This window comes from Cervus elaphus, chromosome 7 (genome assembly GCF_910594005.1).
Source record: "Cervus elaphus chromosome 7, mCerEla1.1, whole genome shotgun sequence".
Classification (NCBI taxonomy): Eukaryota; Metazoa; Chordata; class Mammalia; order Artiodactyla; family Cervidae; genus Cervus; species Cervus elaphus.
Window position 1 is genome coordinate 8,671,497 of NC_057821.1, and position 19,611 is coordinate 8,691,107.

Genomic DNA, 19,611 nt, shown 5'->3' on the forward strand with positions numbered 1-19,611 from the left:
GCGGCCTCCCACTCTCCTTTCCCCTCCCCCAAGCCGGTCGCACCCTTGCGCCTGCGCTGTGCACGTTCCCGGGCTGCGGCAGCCATGCTGAACCCGTACGGCGCGACTAGTGGGGGGGATAGGGTCGACGACAGCGGGATAGGCAGCCGAGGATGTGGAGAAGCAGCGACGTTAGGGTGTTCTGGGTCTGTAGAGAAAGGCCTGGGCCATGCGGCCCCCTTGGCCCCTTGCGCGACCCCCGAGAACCTTCGGAAAAACTGGCCCCCGGGGCGGTGGGTAGCGGGGGGGGTGGCGGGCACGTGACCCGGATCAGCCAATCTGGGGAACGCTGACGTGGCCGCGCGGTCCCGATGCTCTCCCCACCCCCAGCTCGGCCGGGAAGGGAGGGGCTGGGGACTACGCCCCCTCCCCCAACGCAACCTCAGTTTCCGGGGGGGGTGACACCCCGGATTACATCCTCCCCCCGCACCAAGCCAAGGGGAACAGTGGAGCCCCCCTGGAAGGTTCCGGGATCCAGGTGAGAAGGGGCCCTTGCCGGGCGGGCATGTTATCAGTCATTTAAATGCCTAACCAATGGTGGGGAGTCCGAGAGGGAGATTCTTGGGGTGCAGAGAAGAACCCTGAGGTGGGAGCACTTGTCCTTCAAACAGTTTACAGCCAATGGCAGCGGGGAGGGGGCGAGCAGGCGAGGGCCCCTCTAGTGGGGGAGGGGAATGGCCAACCTCTATCTTCTTAGCAATTGGAGGGCAAAGGGGCGTGGGGGCGGTGTGTCCCCCCATTCCATTCGTCCCTTGGGGGTACAGGAGTCTGGAGCCAGGTGAGAAGGGATCCTTTTGGCGGCCGGAGGGTGGGGTGATCTAGTGGGCTGAGGAGTGGGAGTGGTGACTGTAGTTCCTACTGCTAGAGGGGGATGCTGAGAGTTGGCAACCCAGGCTGTGAACTGAGATTGTCCCAGGCCCCCACTCCCTTTCTCCCCAGAGGCTGTAGAAGGAGCATTTCTGTGCTGCTTTTGTGTCAGCGGTAGGAACCTGGCAGTCCACATGGCATGGTGGAGGTTACGCTTCGAGTGGCTTATCGAATTTGTGTGCATTCACGTGGACCTGGCCTGCGGAGCCCTCTGAATAAACCTTGTTTGCTCCGGCGGGGTCTTAGCTGAGCATGTGTCTATCACAGGCTGGGGAGAGTTTGCAGGCTAGAAGCTCGGGGTCTTCTTTGGATCAGGAACCAGGCCCAACGGGGGTCTCAGGAGAGGTTGAAAATTGTGGCTTGAGACACAGGAGAGTGAGTCTCGGGACCTGGAATGATTTCACAGCTCCCCAAGTTTCAGTTTTCTCCTGGGTGGTGTCTTTTGCCTCCTTCATCCCCTCCCCCATTCCTGAACAGTCTCTCCTTGTGTATTGCGGGGGAGGGAGCGGAAAGAAGGGAAGAGTTACTTTTCCAAATTACTGAGTATCAGTAGCCTCCCGTGTGACTCATTTGGGGGAAGGGACGATTGGGAGGCAGAAGAGAACAGTGATTTTCCGGAATGCAGGGAAATAAGCCAGAATGTCTGGCTGCCCTTCTACTTTCTAATAAGGCCCTGTGGTCTCTCGACCTCCTAACTTTTTCTTCCCTGACCGGCCCTCAGATAGGCCTCTGTGCAGACTTGCAAGGCCCCTCGCGGAAGAATGGCAGATTGGGGAGGCTGGGCCGGGAGGGGGAGGGGAGAAGGCCTCTGCGAAAGTTGCTGTGTCATTGCTCTCCTTGCTGCAGCCACCCGGGCGGGCCCGCTGGTACTCTTGAGGCCGAGGCCTGATCGGAGGGGGGCAGGAGAGGAGAGACTGCCGCCCCTGTGCGTGCTTCCCCCCCACTCCCGCAGGGTTTGCCCGAGTCTGGTGGTCGAGAAGAGGAAAGGTTGACGGCCATTTTAGATGCAGTAACCAAGGTTAAGGCTCCAGGGCTGCTACGAAGGAAAGAGGGTAACAGTTCGAGGACTTACGCCCTCTCGAAGCCCTGCGGGTGGGGGGGGGGGGGCCTTATATTCGTTGATTTACATGGTTAATTTCCTTATTTAGATACGCATAGGTTTTTCTTACTTGGTAGCCAGAAAAGGGGACAAGGAGGAGGGGAGAGGGCCCCCAACTAAAGGCTGGACGGGAGAAATTCTTTCCCTCTTCGGTGGCTTGAGCGATCCTAACCTTGCGCTGCGGCTGTATTCACACGCAGTCTGTAACCTTATTCGGGTTACTGGGTGGTGGGAAAGACTGAGTGGGCTGGGGGGAGGGGGCGAAATTGAGCTCCCAAAATGGCTCCTGCCCCTCCTCGGAGGCGGACGGCCCGGGGGGAGGGGGGAGGGGAGAGGAGGGGGAGGGCTAGTCTGAGCCGCAGCCGCCACCTCCTCCGCTCGCCCTCCTCCCTGGCGCTGACCGATAGACCAGCCGCTCCGTGGGGAGGACTCCGGACCCTCGTGGGGGGGGATGGGGGAGCCCTTCCGCCCCCCCCGACGCCAGGACCCTCAGAGGGGGTGCGGCCCGCCTTCGGAGTGGGGGGAAGGGCGGGGAGCGTGGGGAGAGGTCTGAGCTCGCCAGGAGGGGGAGGGTGCGCACCCTGATTCGCCCCTCGAAGGCCTTGTTTTTTCCGCTCTGAGCCAGACACCGGAGAGAAGTTTGGGGAGGAGGTGGGTTTCATTTTGCAGGGTATACGGCTGCTTTTGTTGGAGACTTTGCTCCCCCTAAAGGGTTGCCGAGATTTTGTCGACCAGGTAGATGTTTGTATTGGTAACTGAAGGTATCAGAGGGAGGGGATTGAAGAGGTGCTTGGGGTGCAAGTATTTAGAACGTGGTCTCTGTTTAGTTGCCTTGAAGAGAAGCCTTTGAGTTCACAGAGGGTAGATTCTGAGGAGCGTTTTTTATTTCGATTGCTTGGCCTGGGGAAGGAAGGGGAGGATTTGAAGGCTCTGGTAATCCTGCACTTTTGATTGCGAAGCACAGGAACGTTAATTTCCTTCCTCGCTGTGTTTGGGAGCCTTCAGCCGTTTGTCAGAGTGGCAGGCCGCGGCTTCTAAGATGGCGTCTTCTTCCTCATTTCAGGTTCTTCACTGCGGCGGCCGCCTCAATCCCGAGAACCACCACCGCCGGCGTCCTGTGGCCACACCCCGGCGGGCCGAGCCTGGCTACGCCCACGCGGCCCCCTCCAGTCCTGCGGCCTGGCCAATGGAGGAGCTACGAATGGCACGACCTGCCCAAGCTTGGCAGTCGCCAGCCGCACTGGGCTTGGACGGCTGGAAAGACTTTGTTGGAAGGGGAGGCAAGGAGGGGGTGCTGCACCCCTGCCAACCTCCCTCTTTCCCTGGAGTTGCCGAACCACAGCGCAGCCAATTGGCTCAGAGATGTGGCGGGTTGCCGCTTCCCTGGGGGTCTATGCGGCACTCTTCTGCCTGGTGACCGACGCTTTGGAAATGAGGTTTATGACGTCATCGCTTCCGCCGACCAATAGGAAACGCTCCCGCGGAGAGGTGTTCCTCCCCCTTCGACTCTGCTTCTTCACGCGCGTGAGCGAGCGCGCGCGCGCGGAGGGGGTGGGGGAAATCGCGAGCACGGTGGCGCGCATGAGCGGCGAAGCTCCTCCCCCTTGCCTATATATAAAGGGCTGGCGCGGGGCTCAGAGGCGCCATTTCGCGCTGGAGTGGAGCAGCCTCTAGAACGAGCTGGAGGATTCTGCGTATCTACACAGAGCCTTCGAGTCGTCTGGGGCCGCCATTACAATCCACGTCCATCCGCTTGGAAATGGCCTTCGTCTCGGCCTATGACCGGCCCCGGCGGACAGTACAGACCCCATAGAAGCCCCCGAAGCTCCCCTTTTTCGGGCCCCGCCCAGTTCTCGGAGTCTGTCCACCCCCTCTACTCCGCCCTCAAGAGGATTTCAAAGATGGAGGCGGCGGCTCCCTAAACCACTTTTCGTGTTCATCCGCCTCCATCCGAGATCGAAACGGGACCTCGTCCGCCCCGGACGGTCCCGGCAGGAAGAGGGGATCCTTGCAGACCAACGGCAGGCAGTATTGGCGACGGTGTCTGGGATCGGGGGCCGTCCTGGGGTTTGAAGAGCCCGTCCCCTTTCGCTCGCCCGCCTCAGCTGAGGCCGCCGCCATTTTCTCGCTGTCCGCCTCCTGCGGAGCGCGCCAAGCTGCTGGGAGTTCTCCGAAGAACAGCAGAAGAGATTGCTTTCGTGCCAGCCCGGCGGGGTGGGTTGTCGCCTGGAGGGCCGAGGGCAACGGCCCCCGCCCTCCCCCCACTTCCCGGGTTATGCTGGACCGGGAGGTAAGGGGAACCGAGGCCACCCGGACTTTACGCGGCTGAGGGCAGCGCCGGTTCCCTGTGGTCAAGATGCTGCAAAACGTGACTCCCCACAACAAGTACGTCCCTGCGAGCCGCGTGTGGGAAGGGGGCGTTGGGGGGCTGCGGCGCGCGGGGGTGAGGTGTTGGGTTCGGAGGGAGTGCGGAACCGACTCGGGCGCTTTGCTGTTGCGTGGCGCAACTGTTGGTTGTCGAGGCTCGCGGAGAAGAGGGGTGAGCGGCGGTTTGGGGACCGTGCTGGCGGCCCCAGATCCTACGAATGGAGGGAGCACAGGTAGTCAGTTTACACATTACTTTTCCGCTGTGGTCAGATCTTGGCTGGGTTGGGCATAGCGAGGTGGCGGCGGAATATGTAGTGGGGGAGGACTTTGACTGGGCAGCAGGTCCTGGGGGTCTGGTGTCTAAGCGACCGTTTGTCAAGCCTTCTGGGGCGGGGGTACGTGGCCACATCTTGTGCTTTACAGCGTTGCCATGGTGATAGAGCTTCGGGGACTGGAAACGGGGATTCCCAGAGTAGGGTACAAGGACCATTCTTACTCTGGGTACCTAATGTCGGGGATAGGTCTTTTTTTTGGGGGGGGGGGGGATAGGTCTTTTAAGTTGATTTTCGGTGAGTGGTTTGGTTTTGTGTTGAGAGGTGTGTGTTTTGTTGCAGACGATTGGATTTTTTTTCTCGCGCGCGCTTGTGTGTGTGTGTGTGAGAGAGGGGTACCATTGAGAGTTTCCTTCAGGGTAGAAAGGTGGAGCTAAGCACTCTTTAGTCCAGCTTTGGGGATATAAACAATAAGATCTCGGTCTAATGTCTGTAGTGTTAGGCCTTGGGTAACACCTGGTCTTGAGGAGCCCGAGAGAGAATGTAAACTTGATGCACTGTTGGCCTTTGATCTCTAGAGGTGATGCTAACAGTGGAACCTGTTAATGGCATCGCAGTTTTTGGCAGAGGTTGGGTAGGGGGAGGTCTGTATCACTTTTATGAGGAAATTTGCTGACCTTGACTGTTTGGACAGCTCTATTTTTTGAGTCCCTTAGAGGGAGGAGACTGAATTTGCGAATAGTTAATTCCTGGAGGCTGGTAACTTGAGGTATTCCAGACTGAAGTCTGACAAATACTCCCTTGTCTGATTCCTTTTTTTTTTTTTTTGAGTTGGTATGGTTTTCCGTTAGATTGCTGGCCCGTTGTTTGGAGTTAACTATTTGGAGCTTTGTGGAGGCTGCTGATCCCTTCTGCACAGGTGGATTCTTAGGTGTCTGCCTCATCAGCAGCGATTTATGAAAATTTCCTATTTTGTTTCTTTTTATCCTTTCCCCTCAGGCTCAACCACCATGGCAACCACCAAGCCCCTAGTGAGGAGGAAGCTTGGGGCTTGAGTTTCTTGGCTCCACCCATTTTGCTTAAGTTCTGTCCCCGAGAGGTTGTGATTCTTAAATGGCTGGGCCCTATGAGAAGCTACTTGGGCTTCTTTTTCACTTTAAAACAGGTGAAGAAGCCTATCAGATTTTAAGAATTCAGAAGATAGGTCTTCTGTGGGCATAAAAAAAAGATGATTAGAGGTACGAAACAAAAGCTCCGCAGACTGTTTGGATACGAGATTCGTTTTCATAATCTTTACCACTGTTATCGCACGATTCCAAGCCTAGATGTGCTGAGGGTACATAGTGCAAACCTGTGAATTGTGGAATTCTACTAAATTCCACCAGATTACCACATCTGATTTTGTTTCCTATCTTCACAGGCTCCCTGGGGAGGGGAATGCAGGGTTACTGGGCCTGGGCCCAGAAGCAGCAGCGCCTGGGAAAAGGATTCGAAAGCCCTCTCTATTGTATGAAGGATTCGAGAGCCCCACAATGGCTTCAGTGCCGGCTTTGCAACTAACGCCTGCCAACCCACCGCCTCCTGAGGTGTCCAATCCCAAAAAGCCAGGACGGGTTACCAACCAGTTGCAATATCTGCACAAGGTGGTGATGAAGGCTCTATGGAAACATCAGTTTGCATGGCCCTTCCGGCAACCTGTGGATGCCGTCAAACTGGGTCTGCCGGTAAGTAGAGAGGTTGGAGTGGGGAGGTATGGAAATGAAAAAGAGTGCGTGTGCGTGGAGGTGGGCTGCTGAGTGTAGGTGCTGCGGCCCCTAGGGAGCTCCCATTTCTACCCGGTAGGGCAGATAGCCACCAGATTTCTAGATTTTTGGTCCTTTGTGATTGATCCAACCGCTTGCTATCTAGGATCTCATTGTGTCCTTCCTTAACTTTTGTGCCCTGGCTCCATTTTACAGATTCCCACCCCAGGTTGGGAGAGGACCACGGTGGCCAAAATTCTTAGCTTCTTCCTTTCCCTCATGCAGCCCATGGATAGCCAGCCCCAGAGGTAATGTCACAGGATGGGAAACTTCCAGAGTGGGTGGGAGATGGGTGGTTAGAGCAAGGCAATAGGGGTCCCCTTACAGGTGATCCGAGTCCTGTTCAATTTTTTATTCCTATCCCATAGTTTTAATTGGGGCCGCAGTTGAGGAGACTATGTATGTACTCCTCTGACAGACTTGGGCGGTGTGTGTGTGTGTGTGTGTTGGGGTTGGTAGTTTGCCTAAGAACAGGCATTTTTCTTTCTGTGGTCTGACCTACCACTTCTTTCTTTAGGATTATCACAAAATTATAAAGCAGCCTATGGATATGGGTACTATTAAGAGGAGACTTGAAAACAACTACTATTGGGCTGCCTCAGAGTGTATGCAGGATTTCAACACCATGTTCACCAACTGCTATATCTACAACAAGGTGAGTTTTTGTGTGTTGTTGTTGGGGAGAGAGAGTGCATTTCTTATCACTACTTTATCATTGTAAAGTTTAAATCTTTTATTAAATATGCTCTCAGTATTTTGGTATCTAGAAAATCTGTTTGCAAAGGTACCACTGAAAACAGTGATGTGGTTTCAGAGATCCAGGGTTAAGAGATATTTTAAGTACACCACTTATGATGTTCTTGTGAATAGTGGCCTTATTTCTCAGAAATCTCCAGAGACCTGAGAGGAAGAGGGAACTGATCAACTCTGAATCTCTCACTTCTTTTCTTTGTTGCATTTTGAGGGGCAAAGTTGGGAGAGATAAATGGGAAATTAGTGGCCCAATATAGGTAATTTTTAGTACTTTGATGAAGTTGTGTAAGGGAGTGGTGCTGATGTCTGGGGCTAGGTATTTCCAGAGAAAATGGTTTTACCTCCTCCTCCCTAACATTTGAACTTTTTGTGTTTCCTGTAGCCCACTGATGATATTGTCCTGATGGCACAAACGCTGGAAAAGATCTTTCTGCAGAAAGTGGCATCAATGCCACAAGAAGAACAAGAACTTGTGGTTACTATCCCTAAGAACAGCCACAAGAAAGGGGCCAAATTGGCAGGTAGGAAGAGAAGTTTTGCCAATAGAGACCAAAAGATGGGAATGATAATCAAACTAAACTCTTTTTCTCCCCCTCCAGCGCTCCAGGGTAGTATCACCAGTGCCCATCAGGTGCCTGCTGTCTCTTCTGTGTCTCACACTGCCCTGTATACGCCACCACCTGAGATACCTACCACTGTCCTCAACATTCCCCACCCGTCGGTCATCTCTTCTCCCCTTCTCAAGTCCTTGCACTCCGCTGGACCCCCACTCCTTGCTGTCTCTGCAACTCCCCCTGCACAGCCCCTTGCCAAGGTATACATCTGTGGATATCTTTGGGGTAAGGAGGGAAAGGTCTTAAATGGGGTGGATCCAGAGTAAAAGGCACCTGTCTTTTCTCCGCAGAAAAAAGGGGTAAAGCGGAAAGCAGATACTACCACCCCTACACCTACAGCTATCCTGGCTCCTGGGTCCCCAGCTAGTCCTCCAGGGGGTCTGGAGCCTAAGGCAGCACGGCTCCCCCCTGTGCGTAGAGAAAGTGGCCGTCCTATCAAGCCCCCACGCAAAGACTTGCCTGACTCTCAGCAACAACACCAGAGTTCCAAGAAAGGAAAGCTGTCGGAACAGTTAAAACATTGCAATGGCATTTTGAAGGAGTTACTGTCTAAGAAGCATGCTGCCTATGCCTGGCCTTTCTATAAACCAGTGGACGCTTCTGCTCTTGGCCTGCATGACTACCATGACATCATTAAGCACCCCATGGACCTCAGCACTGTCAAGGTACCCACTGCATGGGGCAGATGGGATACTCAGGCAGTGATTGGAACCTAAGGACCAATAAAACAGTCACTTCTTATGGGCACGCAGCTATCTTGGCGTTTTACTTTTTCAAAATAGTGAGGTAGAAGGTCACGTACTCTAATGAGTCCACAGTTTCTGGAATTGGAAATACTGTGGTGGGTTTTATGTTCAGAGCATCTCTGCTTCTACTTAGGTCCTATCTGTTGGAAGTGTTGGGCTAGGGTTAGAGGGGAATAAAGGGGTAGTCCAATAGTTGGAGGCCACACACACCCCCTTTCACTTAGAAATTCTGATTTTTTTTTTCCCTAGACATAGATATTTCTTCAGCCCACCCAAATTCCTTTGACTTCAAACTTGAGCCCCAGGGTATAGATCCGGTCACACATATCCCACCCCCCCACTGTGCTGTCTAGAGGGCTGTTCTTGGCAGTGTCTGGGCCTGGCAGGGAAAGGTGAGTCTCCCTGCCTGTGCAGCTTCTGATGCTGCCTCCTTCTGCAGCGGAAGATGGAGAATCGAGATTACCGGGACGCACAGGAGTTTGCTGCTGATGTGCGGCTTATGTTCTCCAACTGCTATAAGTACAATCCTCCAGACCATGATGTTGTGGCCATGGCGCGAAAGTTACAGGTGAGTGTCAAGGCCAAAGTGTGAAGAATAAGTGGATCTGAGGAAAGGAATTTTGCCATGTGTGCTGCATAGCCTGAACGTGAGGCTCTCCCCATCTGTACACTTGTACACTGGAGCTACCGCATGGCTAGGTGTGATCAGGGCATATCTACTAGCCTGGTTTTGAGTCTGCTGTCCCTTTCTAGGATGTATTTGAGTTCCGTTATGCCAAAATGCCAGATGAACCACTGGAACCAGGGCCTTTACCAGTCTCTACTGCCTTGCCTCCTGGTTTGGCCAAGTCATCTTCAGAGTCCTCCAGCGATGAAAGTAGCAGTGAGAGTTCTTCTGAAGAAGAGGAGGAAGATGAGGATGATGAAGAGGAGGAAGAAGAGAGTGAGAGTTCTGACTCCGAGGAAGAAAGGGCTCATCGCTTGGCTGAACTGCAGGAACAGGTATTCTATCACTGTTGAGTTTACTGGATGAGGTTCATGCTGTCTTGGCTTAATTTTTTTTTTTTTTTTTTTAGTTTTTATTGCTTAACCTATGTATTTTTTCAACTTAATTTCTTTTTCTCTCAAGCTTAGAGCAGTACATGAACAACTCGCTGCCTTGTCCCAAGGCCCAATATCCAAGCCCAAGCGAAAGAGAGAGAAAAAAGAGAAAAAGAAGAAACGGAAGGCAGAGAAGCACCGGGGCCGAGCCGGGGTTGATGAGGATGACAAAGGGCCTCGGGCACCCCGCCCATCACAACCCAAGAAGTCCAAGAAAGCGGGTGGCGGTGGGAGTGGCGGCACTGCTACACTAGGTCCTCCTGGCTTTGGACCTTCTGGAGGAGGTGGCCCCAAGTGAGTTCGAACAGGGAAGGAAGCAGAGATTTCTCCCGTTGCTTGCAAAAGTTTTCTCTAAATGGGGCCAGTGATTTTTTTTCTTCTTCTGTTAAGTGTCCAGATGATGAAATAGACCTTGAAGAACATAGGGTCTTTAGAAGCTGCTTAACTCTTGACAGTGTAATCTGCCTACCCCTTATACTTTTTTGTATATTTTTTTTTGTAGTCAGGGATGGGTTAGTCCTTTAGGTACCCAAAAAAAAAAAAATAGACCTGTGCTGACATACCTGTATCTATTTTTCAAAGCCCAACCAAGATTAATATAAAATACTTGCTGTGTAAATAAGCTCTGCTCCCCTGATAGGCAAGTGTCCTGTAGCCCATCTCTGACTCACTCACTCATTTGCCTTAATGGAAATAGTTCTTCAGGTGTAAAATCCAGATCACTGGATTGAATAGTGAGAATGTGTTGAGGAGGTAATGTGTTCCCCCAACTGATAACTTTCTTTTGCTCAGACTCCCCAAAAAGGCCGCAAAGACAGCCCCACCTGCCCTGCCTGCTGGCTACGACTCAGAGGAGGAGGAAGAAAGCAGGCCCATGAGTTATGATGAGAAGCGGCAGTTGAGCCTGGACATCAACAAGCTGCCCGGGGAGAAACTGGGTCGTGTCGTGCACATAATCCAAGCCAGGGAGCCCTCTTTACGTGACTCAAACCCAGAAGAAATTGAGATTGATTTTGAAACACTCAAGCCGTCCACACTTAGAGAGCTTGAACGTTACGTCCTTTCCTGCCTGCGAAAGAAACCTCGGAAGCCGTATAGTGAGTATGAAATGAGATCCCCAAGTTAACTTAGCAAATCCTTGTGCGGTTCTGAGGACAATTTAGAGAAGGATGGCAGGGAGGTATGCTTGATGTTCCTGGGATGATGGGTTGCATTAATAGTTGCTTAAGTTCAAGAAAGGCATTTGGCAACAGCAGGGGACAGGGAAACCAGAGTGCTCCTGGCTATGTTAGTCCTGGTTTGTTTCTTTTCTAGCTATTAAAAAACCTGTGGGAAAGACAAAGGAGGAACTGGCTTTGGAGAAGAAGCGGGAACTAGAAAAGCGGTTACAAGATGTTAGTGGGCAGCTCAATTCTACCAAAAAGCCCCCCAAGAAAGGTGAGTGTCCCATAAGCCCCTGTGAATTCATTCTATCCTGCCCTCTTGGCTCTTGGTTTTTCAAAAGTGGAATGTAGACTTACACATCTTTAAACTTCACCTGTGTTCTTTAGCGAGTGAGAAAACAGAGACATCCTCAGCACAGCAGGTAGCAGTATCCCGCCTCAGCGCTTCCAGCTCCAGCTCGGATTCCAGCTCCTCCTCTTCATCTTCCTCCTCTTCAGACACCAGTGATTCAGACTCAGGCTAAAGGGCCAGGCCAGATGGGGCAGGAGGCTCCGCAGGACCGGACCCTTAGACCGCCCTGCCCCGCCCGCTCCCTCCCTGTGCTGACACTCCTCATCTCACCCCTCCCCCCTCTGTGAGAGAGCTGGCTCTGCAGGGGGGAGGGACGGAAAAACGGACAAAGGAGGACTGAGCTCCCAGCCCCATGGAGAGTGCCCTCTTAGGCATAGAGCCCCCATTCAGAATGGCTGGGGCAGGCAGGGGTATCGGGTGGGAATGGGCAGAGGCCCTGATACGGGCTTACCTGAGGCCACAGCTGCCCTGTTCACTTAGAAGGGCCCTGTTTTGAGATTGTTTGTTCTAATTTATTTTAAGCTAGGTAAGGCTGAAGAGGGGTGGGGCCATGGTCCCTCAGCTTCCATGGGGAGGGAGGAAGGGGGAGCTCTTTTTTTACGTTGACTTTTTTTTTCTACTCAGTTTTCCCTTTTCCTTCTGCTCCATTTGGGGCCCCTGGGGGTTTCAGTCATCTCCCCAATTGGTCCCCTGGATTGTCTTTTCTTTGTCTGTTGATTCTAACTTGTAAATAAAGAAATATTATTCATGTTCTGAGTTCATTACCTTAATAACATTTGTTTTTTATAGTTGCTTCAAAACGAATACACTTGAGAATTTTGAGGAATGTATATCAGGGTGGGGGGCAGTTGGGAAAAAGGATCATCCTGTTTTAAATAAATCAGTCGGCTGTTGCTATGATAAAAGTGCATCTGCTCTTTGTAAAGTGAATCCTCCAAAATAACAAGGTTCACAGTCTGCTGTGATTTACATGTAGCCAACACCTGGCTCCTTCGGCCAAGTTTCAAACTCAGGACTTTGAACAGGCTCAGATTTTTCTCCAGTCCTGGATGTGTGGATTGTCTCCTGAACACTTAAGTTACCAGGTAGATGTGAAAGGGATGAGAGTAGCCAACAGTGGGTTCTCTCTTGCATTGGGTATCTGCCTGAAGGGGCAGGTGTGCCTGTTTTCATAATTTGCTGCTTTGGCTTCAAATTGCATGTTGGCAGAGCTTTGCAAAGTTGCCTAATACAAATGCCAATTCACAGGATTCCAGCAGTCTACTAAACGGAAATCACAGAAACTCATTTGCACAAGTCTATCCCTTTCTCTTGCTTAGGACAGAAGGGCTCTGTAGTTATGAAGAAACATCTGGGTTCCAGAATTTGGGGCCTACACCATACAAAAGCAAGAGCTTTCAGTGTAACGGGCATGGTAGAAACTTTCATTTTTAAATGAAGGCTGGCTTATTCTATATGTTTCCAGAAACATATAGAAATGATTGTGGTGATTTTGGAAATAGCAAAAGGTTGGGTTCTAGCAGAATCTCAACTCTTGTATCTGGACTCCAGAGCTGCTGAAAGCTAGTAACTTGGAATTGCATCTGAAAATTTTTTTGGCTGTACCCTGTGGTTTGTGTGATCTTCATTCCCTGGTCAGGGATTGAACCCATGCTGGCAGTGAAAGTACTGAGTCCTAACCACTGGACCCCCAGGGAATTGCCTAAATTCTTAAATTGAGGCCTGGGCAACATCTCAGAGAGATGATAACACACAGGCAGGGTTGAGCTCGCTTGTTGTCATTTTGCAAGGGCCTTGGTTTTTTAAAGGGGAGGAGACCCGTGAGGGGGCTTTGAGCCAGCTTGTGAGGCTCTGAGTGAACTCCACCTGCATTTAAACTCTTGTCCTGAAAGTTCAGAAGTACTTAATTGGAGTGGGATAGAATTTAAACCTGGAAGAATAAATGATTTCAATTAGATGTGTGTCTGTTTGCCTAGCACTATGTCACTTTTTTTTTTGGATGGGTTTTTTTTTTCCAATCATAAGGAAATCAAAATTCATTCATTTATAATTCTACAGCTTGAAAATTGAGATACAACTTTTTGCAGTGCCAGCTTACAAAATAACTGCCACACTTAAAAGGGGGAGGTTTGAGTTAGTTTGGCAAGGAAACCAGTTAGAATCTTAATGTCTGTGGCTGTATCCCCTTCAAGTATTTTTAAATTGTGGTTTGGGAATATAAAGATTTCAACTCTGAAAAGGTAGGTGACTTTACCTGTTGTTCAGTTGCTAAGTTGTGTCTGACTCTGCAACCCAATGGACTGCAGCACACCAAGCTTCCCTGCCCTTCACCGTCTCCTGGAGTTTGCTCCAACTCATGTCCATTGAGGACATCCAGTGATCCCATCCTCTGTCACCCCCTTCTGCCCTCAATCTTTCCCAGCATCAGGGTCTTCTCCAATGAGTCAGCTCTTCTAATCAGGTGGCCAAAGTATTGGGAGCTTCAGCTTCAGTCCTTCCAGTGAATATTCAGGACTGATTTCCTTGCAGTCCAAGGGACTCTCAAGAGTCTTCAACACCAGTTCAAAGGCATCAATTCTTTGGCACTCAGCCTTCTTTATGGTCCAACTCACACCCATAAATGAGTTGGAAAAACCATATCTTTGACTACAGATTTGGTGGCAAAGTGATGTCTGCTTTTTAATACGTTGTCTAGGTTGGTCATAGCTTTTCTTCCAAGGAGCAACTGTCTTTTGTTAATTTCATGGCTGCAGTCACTGCAGTGATTTTGGAGCCCAAGAAAATCTGCCACTGTTTCTTTTTTTTCCTATTTGCCATGGCTTCCCTGGTGGCACAGATGGTAAAGAATCTGCCTACAATGCAGGAGACCCAGGTTCAATCACTAGAGAAGATCCCTAGGAAGGTTCCCTAGAGAAGGAAATGGGAACCCCCTCCAGAATTTGCCTGGAAAATCTGATGGGCATAGGAGCCTGGTGGGCTACAGTCCATGGGATCACAAAGAGTCGAACACAGCTGAGTGACTAAACATTTGTCTTGAAGTGATGGGACTGGATGCCATGCTCTTAGATTTTTGAATGTTGAGTTTTAAGCCAGCTTTTTCACTTCCCTCTTTCACCTTCATCAAGAAGCTCTGTAGTTCCTCTTCACTTTCTGCCATTAGAATGGTATCATCTGCATATCTCATTTCTCCTGGCAATTGTGATTCCAGCTTGTGCTTCATCCAGCTGGGCATTTCATGTTATGTACTCTGCATAGAAGTTAAGTGAGCAGGGGGACAATATACACCCTTGATGTATTCCTTTCCCAATTTTGAACCAGTCAGTTGTTTCATGTCTTGCTCTAACTTGCTTCTTGACCTACATACAGGTTTCTCTGGAGGCAGGTAAGGTGGTCTGATATTCCCATCCCTTTAAGAATTTTCCACAGTTTGTTGTGATCCACACAGTCAACAGCTTTAGCGTAGTCAGTGAAGCAGAGGTGGGTTTTTTTCTGGACTTCTCTTGCTTTTTCTATGACCCAACAGATGTTGGCAGTTTGATACTTGGTAAGAGAAAGCAGCCTGGCTTATCCCCTGGACTGCAAAACAGGCTGAGACTGGGCAAGAGTGCCTCTGGACCTGGTTTACACCTCCTACCTTGCCACCTTAAGTAGGCAGTTTACCAGTGTTTGTGAAATTCTTGAGCGTAAGTCTGTTGGTAGAGTCTTTGTCTTGGTCCCTGACCTTTGAGGTTGCCCTATGGCCCTTTGACTTACTTTTTCCCTTATCGAATTTGCTGGTCCAAACCTTAGCTCTACCCCCCATCCCGTCTGCTTGAGGCATTGTAATGGTTTCAGGAGTCTGATCCCCATCTTAGTTGAAATTACTGCCTTCCAAAGTAACAAGCCACTTCCCTGGAGGCTCAGACAGTAAAGCGTCCGCCTACAATGTGGGAGACCTGGGTTCAATCCCTAGGTTGGGAAGATCTCCTAGAGAAGGAAATGGCAACCCACTCCAGTATTCTTGCCTGGGAAATCCCATGGACGGAAGATCTATAGGCAACAGTCCATGGGGTCACAAAGAGTTGGACACGACTGAGCGACTTCACTTTCACTTTAACAAGCACAGTCTCCAGCTCAACCAGGAGGAAAAACAACTATGGGGTCCTACTGTGGGCAGTATTTCCTCCCATGCTCTTAATTTCCAGCTCTTACTGTAAGCATCAGTTCCACTGCTTCTGCTTTTATTTTTCCCTATTTCATGCCATTTACTCATCTTTAATGCTTCCATTTATTCAATCAACACATTTTATTGAGTTCTTTTGATTGTCTTTTTCAACAAACAGCATTACAGCAATACACCTAGACGTTGTCTGTTAAGTCAGGAGGTGTGAGAGTGAAGATACAAGGCCCTTACCGTGTCTTTGAAGCGTTATCAGTGCAGTTAACTTTCATGGTGCAGTTATTGGACTGATCTGCTTCAAGACGAAGGCGTGACTTAATCTTCCAGATGATTCCTTCTAATTGAATCCCAGTGTGTACACCTCAGTTCAAGCCCTGCCTGCCTTGCTCTTACATTCTCTCAGGACTATCCTGACTAAAAAAACCTCGCTTCCCTGAGGGGCTCCTAGGATAAGCACCAAAGCTGGTTGGAGTTACTGAGACTTGCCAAGAATAAGGCCGGGGAGGGCTCCCCGAGCAATGAGAAAGGGACTCGGAGAGCTGGGGAGGCTGAGCACTAAAGACCTGGTGCTCTCGAACTGTTCTGGAGAAGACTCTTGGGGCTTCCCTGGTGGCTTAGATGGTAGAGAAAATCTGCCTGCAGTGCAGGAGACCCGAGTTCAATCCCTGGGTCAGGAAGATCCCCTGGAGAAGGGAATGGCAACCCACTCCAGTATTCTTGCCTGGAGGATTCCGTGGTTAGAGGAGCCTGGTGGGCTACAGTCGATGGGGTCACAAAGAGTCGGACACGACTGAAGTGACAGCACAGAAGACTGTTTTGAGAGTCCCTTGGACAGCAAAGAGATCAAACCAGTCAATCCCAAAGGAAATCAACCCTGAATATTCATTGGAAAAACTGAAGTTTGAAGCTCCAATACTTTGAACAACCTGATGCTGGGATAGATTGAGGGCAGGAGAAGGGGGCGACGGAGAATGAGATGGTGGGATGGCATCACCGACTCTATGGACATGAGTTTGAGAAAGCATCAGGAGATAGTGAAGGACAGGGCAGCCTGGCGTGCTGCAGTCCATGGGGTGGCACAGAGACATGACTAAGGGGCTGAACAACCGTAACAGAGTTGGGAAGGGGACGGAAGGGTGGACGAAGCTGACCTGGCGATGCAGTGCCCTCCGTCCTTCCCCTTGCCTGGATCATCACCCTAGTCCCATCCCGGCAGAATCCCACTAGCAGGTCTTTCTGTCTCCATAGTTTACATGCTGGGAATAGGGACAGAGTGATATTAGACAACCAGTCCCAGTTTTTAATAAAAATTGTAAGTTGTAGCAGCACCATATGCAAAGATCTGCAAAGAATGTAGAAGAGAGGGTTCTGATCTGAGACTTCTGAGAACTGTTCAGACAGATCTGGAAACTGTCAGGGAGGATGGGAGTGCGTGGTGCCAGCAGGAGAAACAGTGATGGGAGCTTCCTGGGGTCCAGAGGTTAGGACTCCATGCTTCCACTGCAGTGGCCTGGGTTCAGTCCCTAGCGGGGAAACTGAAGTCCTGCAAGCCAAGCAGCCAAAAGAAAAGAAAGAAAAGGAACCGTGATGATAACTGCCTGAGAACAGGCCGTGCTGAGGCAGCAGGAAAGGGTGCGGGCTTCCAGATAAGGTCAGAAAGTTGGGCAGAGCTGGATCAAAGGCTGCCGTAAAAATTTGAATGTTTATCCTGAAGGTTTTCGTAACAACTCTCATTTATCAAGCAATTACGGTGTACCAAGCACTGTGCTAGAAGCAAACTATAAACTCATTTGGCCCTCATTCTAGTCCTTTGAGGTAAGCCTTACTTACCTCAACACAGCCAGTGAGTTGGAGGGGGGATTTGAAGCTAGCCCGACTGAGTGACTAATATTTTTCTTTTTTCTTTTTTATTTTTATTTTTTACATTTATTTTTATTAATTGGAGGCTAATTACTTTACAATATTGTAGTGGTTTTTGTCATACACTGACATGAATCAGCCATGGATTGACATATATTCCCCATCCCGATCCCCCCTCCCACCTCCCTCTCCACCCGATCCCTCTGGGTCTTCCCAGTGCACCAGGCCCGAGCACTTGTCTCATGCATCCAGCCTGGTTGGTGGGAATGCAAACTAGTACAGCCGCTATGGAGAACAGTGTGGAGATTTCTTAAAAAATGGGAAATAGAACTGCCATATTTTTCACTTTCACAACCTGGCTATGAACCGCTACACTGGACTCCCAATGCCGTGGGTCGGTGGGGAGCTAGGAGACGCAACTCCTCAGAAGAAATTGCAGTGAGGAGAGTCACATCAGGTTAGCGGGACAGTGAGGATGGAGGCAGGGCCACAGTTTAGAAGGCCGCGGCAGTGGTGGGCCCCCGCCTGAGTACAGTGGTTTGGAAGCATGAAGAGACGCAGGTGGGTTTGAAAGCTATGCAGGAGAAAAAATGGATGGGACTATTCTCTGAAGGTTCTTATTTTATCTCCACATGCCAAAAGAAGAGAGTTCTCCAGCAGTGGAAGCCTGATGGCTCCTTACTATAAAGGAAGGCCGCCGGCTGACTGTCAGAATTGAACGCAAGTCCAGGAGGCTCACCTAAGGAGCAGCAGTGTTGTTCTGCAGTTGTGTTTGACTCTTTGCAACCCCGTGGACACCAGACTTACCTGTCCTTCACTGTCTCCCGGAGTTTGCTCAAACCCATGTCCATTGAGTTGGTGATGCCATCCGACCATCTCATCCTCCGTTGTCCCCTTCTCCTCTCGCCTTCAATCTTTCCCATCAGGGTCTTTTCAAATGAGTCAGTTCGTCCCATCAGGTGGCCAAAGTATTGGAGCTTCAGCTTCAGCATCAGTCCTTCCAATGACTATCTGGGCTTCCCTGGTGGCTCAGACAGAAGAGAGTCCACCTGCAGTGCAGGAGACCAGAGTTCAATCCCTGGGTTGGGAAGATCCCCTGGTATGGCCACCCACTCCAGGAGCCGTGGCTACCCACTCCGAGAATGGCTATCCACTCCAGTATTCTTGCCTAGAGAATTCCACAGACCCAAGAGCCCCGCGGGCCGCAGTCCATGTGGTCACAGAGTTGGACATGACTGAGCGGCTGACAGATCCGGAAAGGATGCTGAGGCCCATGTTCAGCCCCGCGGAGGGTCTTTGGCGCCACCTGGTGAGCGTGATGGCCATGACGTCCTCCTGAATCTCCATGCTGAATATTTTTGTGTCCACCCTTCCAGCTTTAGGTCTTTCTTTCCTCCTCATCTCCTCTCCTTCAGCTCTTGAAACATGAGCCTTCACTTTTCTGACCCAGAGACCCTTGTCTCCCTTTACAAGCTCTCGGCCTCCCTGGTTCTTTGACACCCCAGCTTCTTAGCGCTGTAGTCAGCCCTTCTTGGTCATTTTCTCCAGAGTCCCTGCTTCAGCTTCCACGACACGCTATTGTCCATCATGTTACCTCCCTTTCCCTCTTCTCCTTATTGGCACAGTATTTCTAAGCAATTTCCTCCATTCCTCTGGAGGCAACTCCCACTCATAAAGTCTATCTCTGTCTAGACCTTGTTCCAGAGTTCTAAGTCTGTTTCTCAACAGCCTCATAGCAGTGTCCCATAGACACACATCCAGAGAAGATCCTGTCTTTTCCCCAAACGTGTCTCTGTGAGTTACCCATTTATGTAAGAAGCACCTTGTACAGAAGTCCCTTGTTAATGTGCCAGACACTTAAAATCCCTTTAAAATGAAGTCCTGGACTGTCTGCCCTCTTAGCGCAGTAGGCAGCGCGTCAGCCTCATAATCTGAAGGTCCTGAAATGAAGTCCTGGGGGGAGAGGGGGGAAGGGATAGATTGAGAGTTTGGCATTGACAGGTACACACATGTTATATTTAAAATAGATAACCAGCCTTCCCTGGTGGTCCAGTGGTTAGCAATCTGTTTTGCAATTCGGGGGACATTGGTTGGATCCCTGGTCCAGAAAGATCCTGCATGCCGAGGGGCAGCTACGCCCATGCCCCACACCACTGAGCCCATGCTCCCCAACAAGACAAACCACTGTGAGAAGCCTGCACACGGTCACTGGAGCCGCCCCCAATCTCGGTGACACAAGGAAGCCCACGGGCAGCACCGAAGCCCCAGCACAGCCAAAAACAAAATAGAGAGCCAGAGACAGCCAGCAAGGACCTACCATAGCGCAGGGAACTGCCAGTGTTCGGCAATAACCTGAGTGGGAGGAGGATTTGAAAAGGAGTAGACACGTGTATACGTATTGGTGGATCCCTTTGCTC

The 19,611-nt window shown here is 50.7% G+C and overlaps 1 protein-coding gene across 6 annotated transcripts; it reads left to right on the forward strand.

Annotated features, from left to right (window-relative positions):
- Positions 1 to 63: 63 nt before the first annotated feature.
- BRD2 (bromodomain containing 2) lies at positions 64 to 11,923 on the forward strand. 6 transcript variants are annotated; one of them, XM_043907097.1, is made up of 13 exons: positions 64 to 517; positions 3,069 to 4,390; positions 6,065 to 6,368; positions 6,964 to 7,101; positions 7,582 to 7,720; positions 7,799 to 8,013; positions 8,104 to 8,478; positions 8,999 to 9,127; positions 9,313 to 9,561; positions 9,689 to 9,954; positions 10,453 to 10,757; positions 10,975 to 11,097; positions 11,211 to 11,923. In XM_043907097.1, the coding sequence occupies exons 2-13, from the start codon at positions 4,362 to 4,364 to the stop codon at positions 11,345 to 11,347; spliced, it is 2,409 nt and encodes an 802-aa protein (XP_043763032.1). In that variant the 5' UTR covers positions 64 to 517; positions 3,069 to 4,361; the 3' UTR covers positions 11,348 to 11,923. The 6 variants fall into 6 exon arrangements, with proteins under 6 accessions (XP_043763032.1, XP_043763036.1, XP_043763033.1 ...); XM_043907101.1 differs by lacking the exon at positions 64 to 517 and adding an exon at positions 1,823 to 1,958; XM_043907098.1 differs by lacking the exon at positions 64 to 517 and adding an exon at positions 2,345 to 2,656.
- Positions 11,924 to 19,611: the final 7,688 nt, after the last annotated feature.

Bases quoted from the DNA above. Each gene is read 5' to 3' on its own strand.
- BRD2 (XM_043907097.1), top strand. From the start codon at position 4,362: ATGCTGCAAAACGTGACTCCCCACAACAA. The intron at 9,955-10,452 runs GTGAGTTCGAAC...TCTTTTGCTCAG, and splicing joins TCTGGAGGAGGTGGCCCCAA to ACTCCCCAAAAAGGCCGCAA. The intron at 10,758-10,974 runs GTGAGTATGAAA...TTTCTTTTCTAG, and splicing joins GAAACCTCGGAAGCCGTATA to CTATTAAAAAACCTGTGGGA.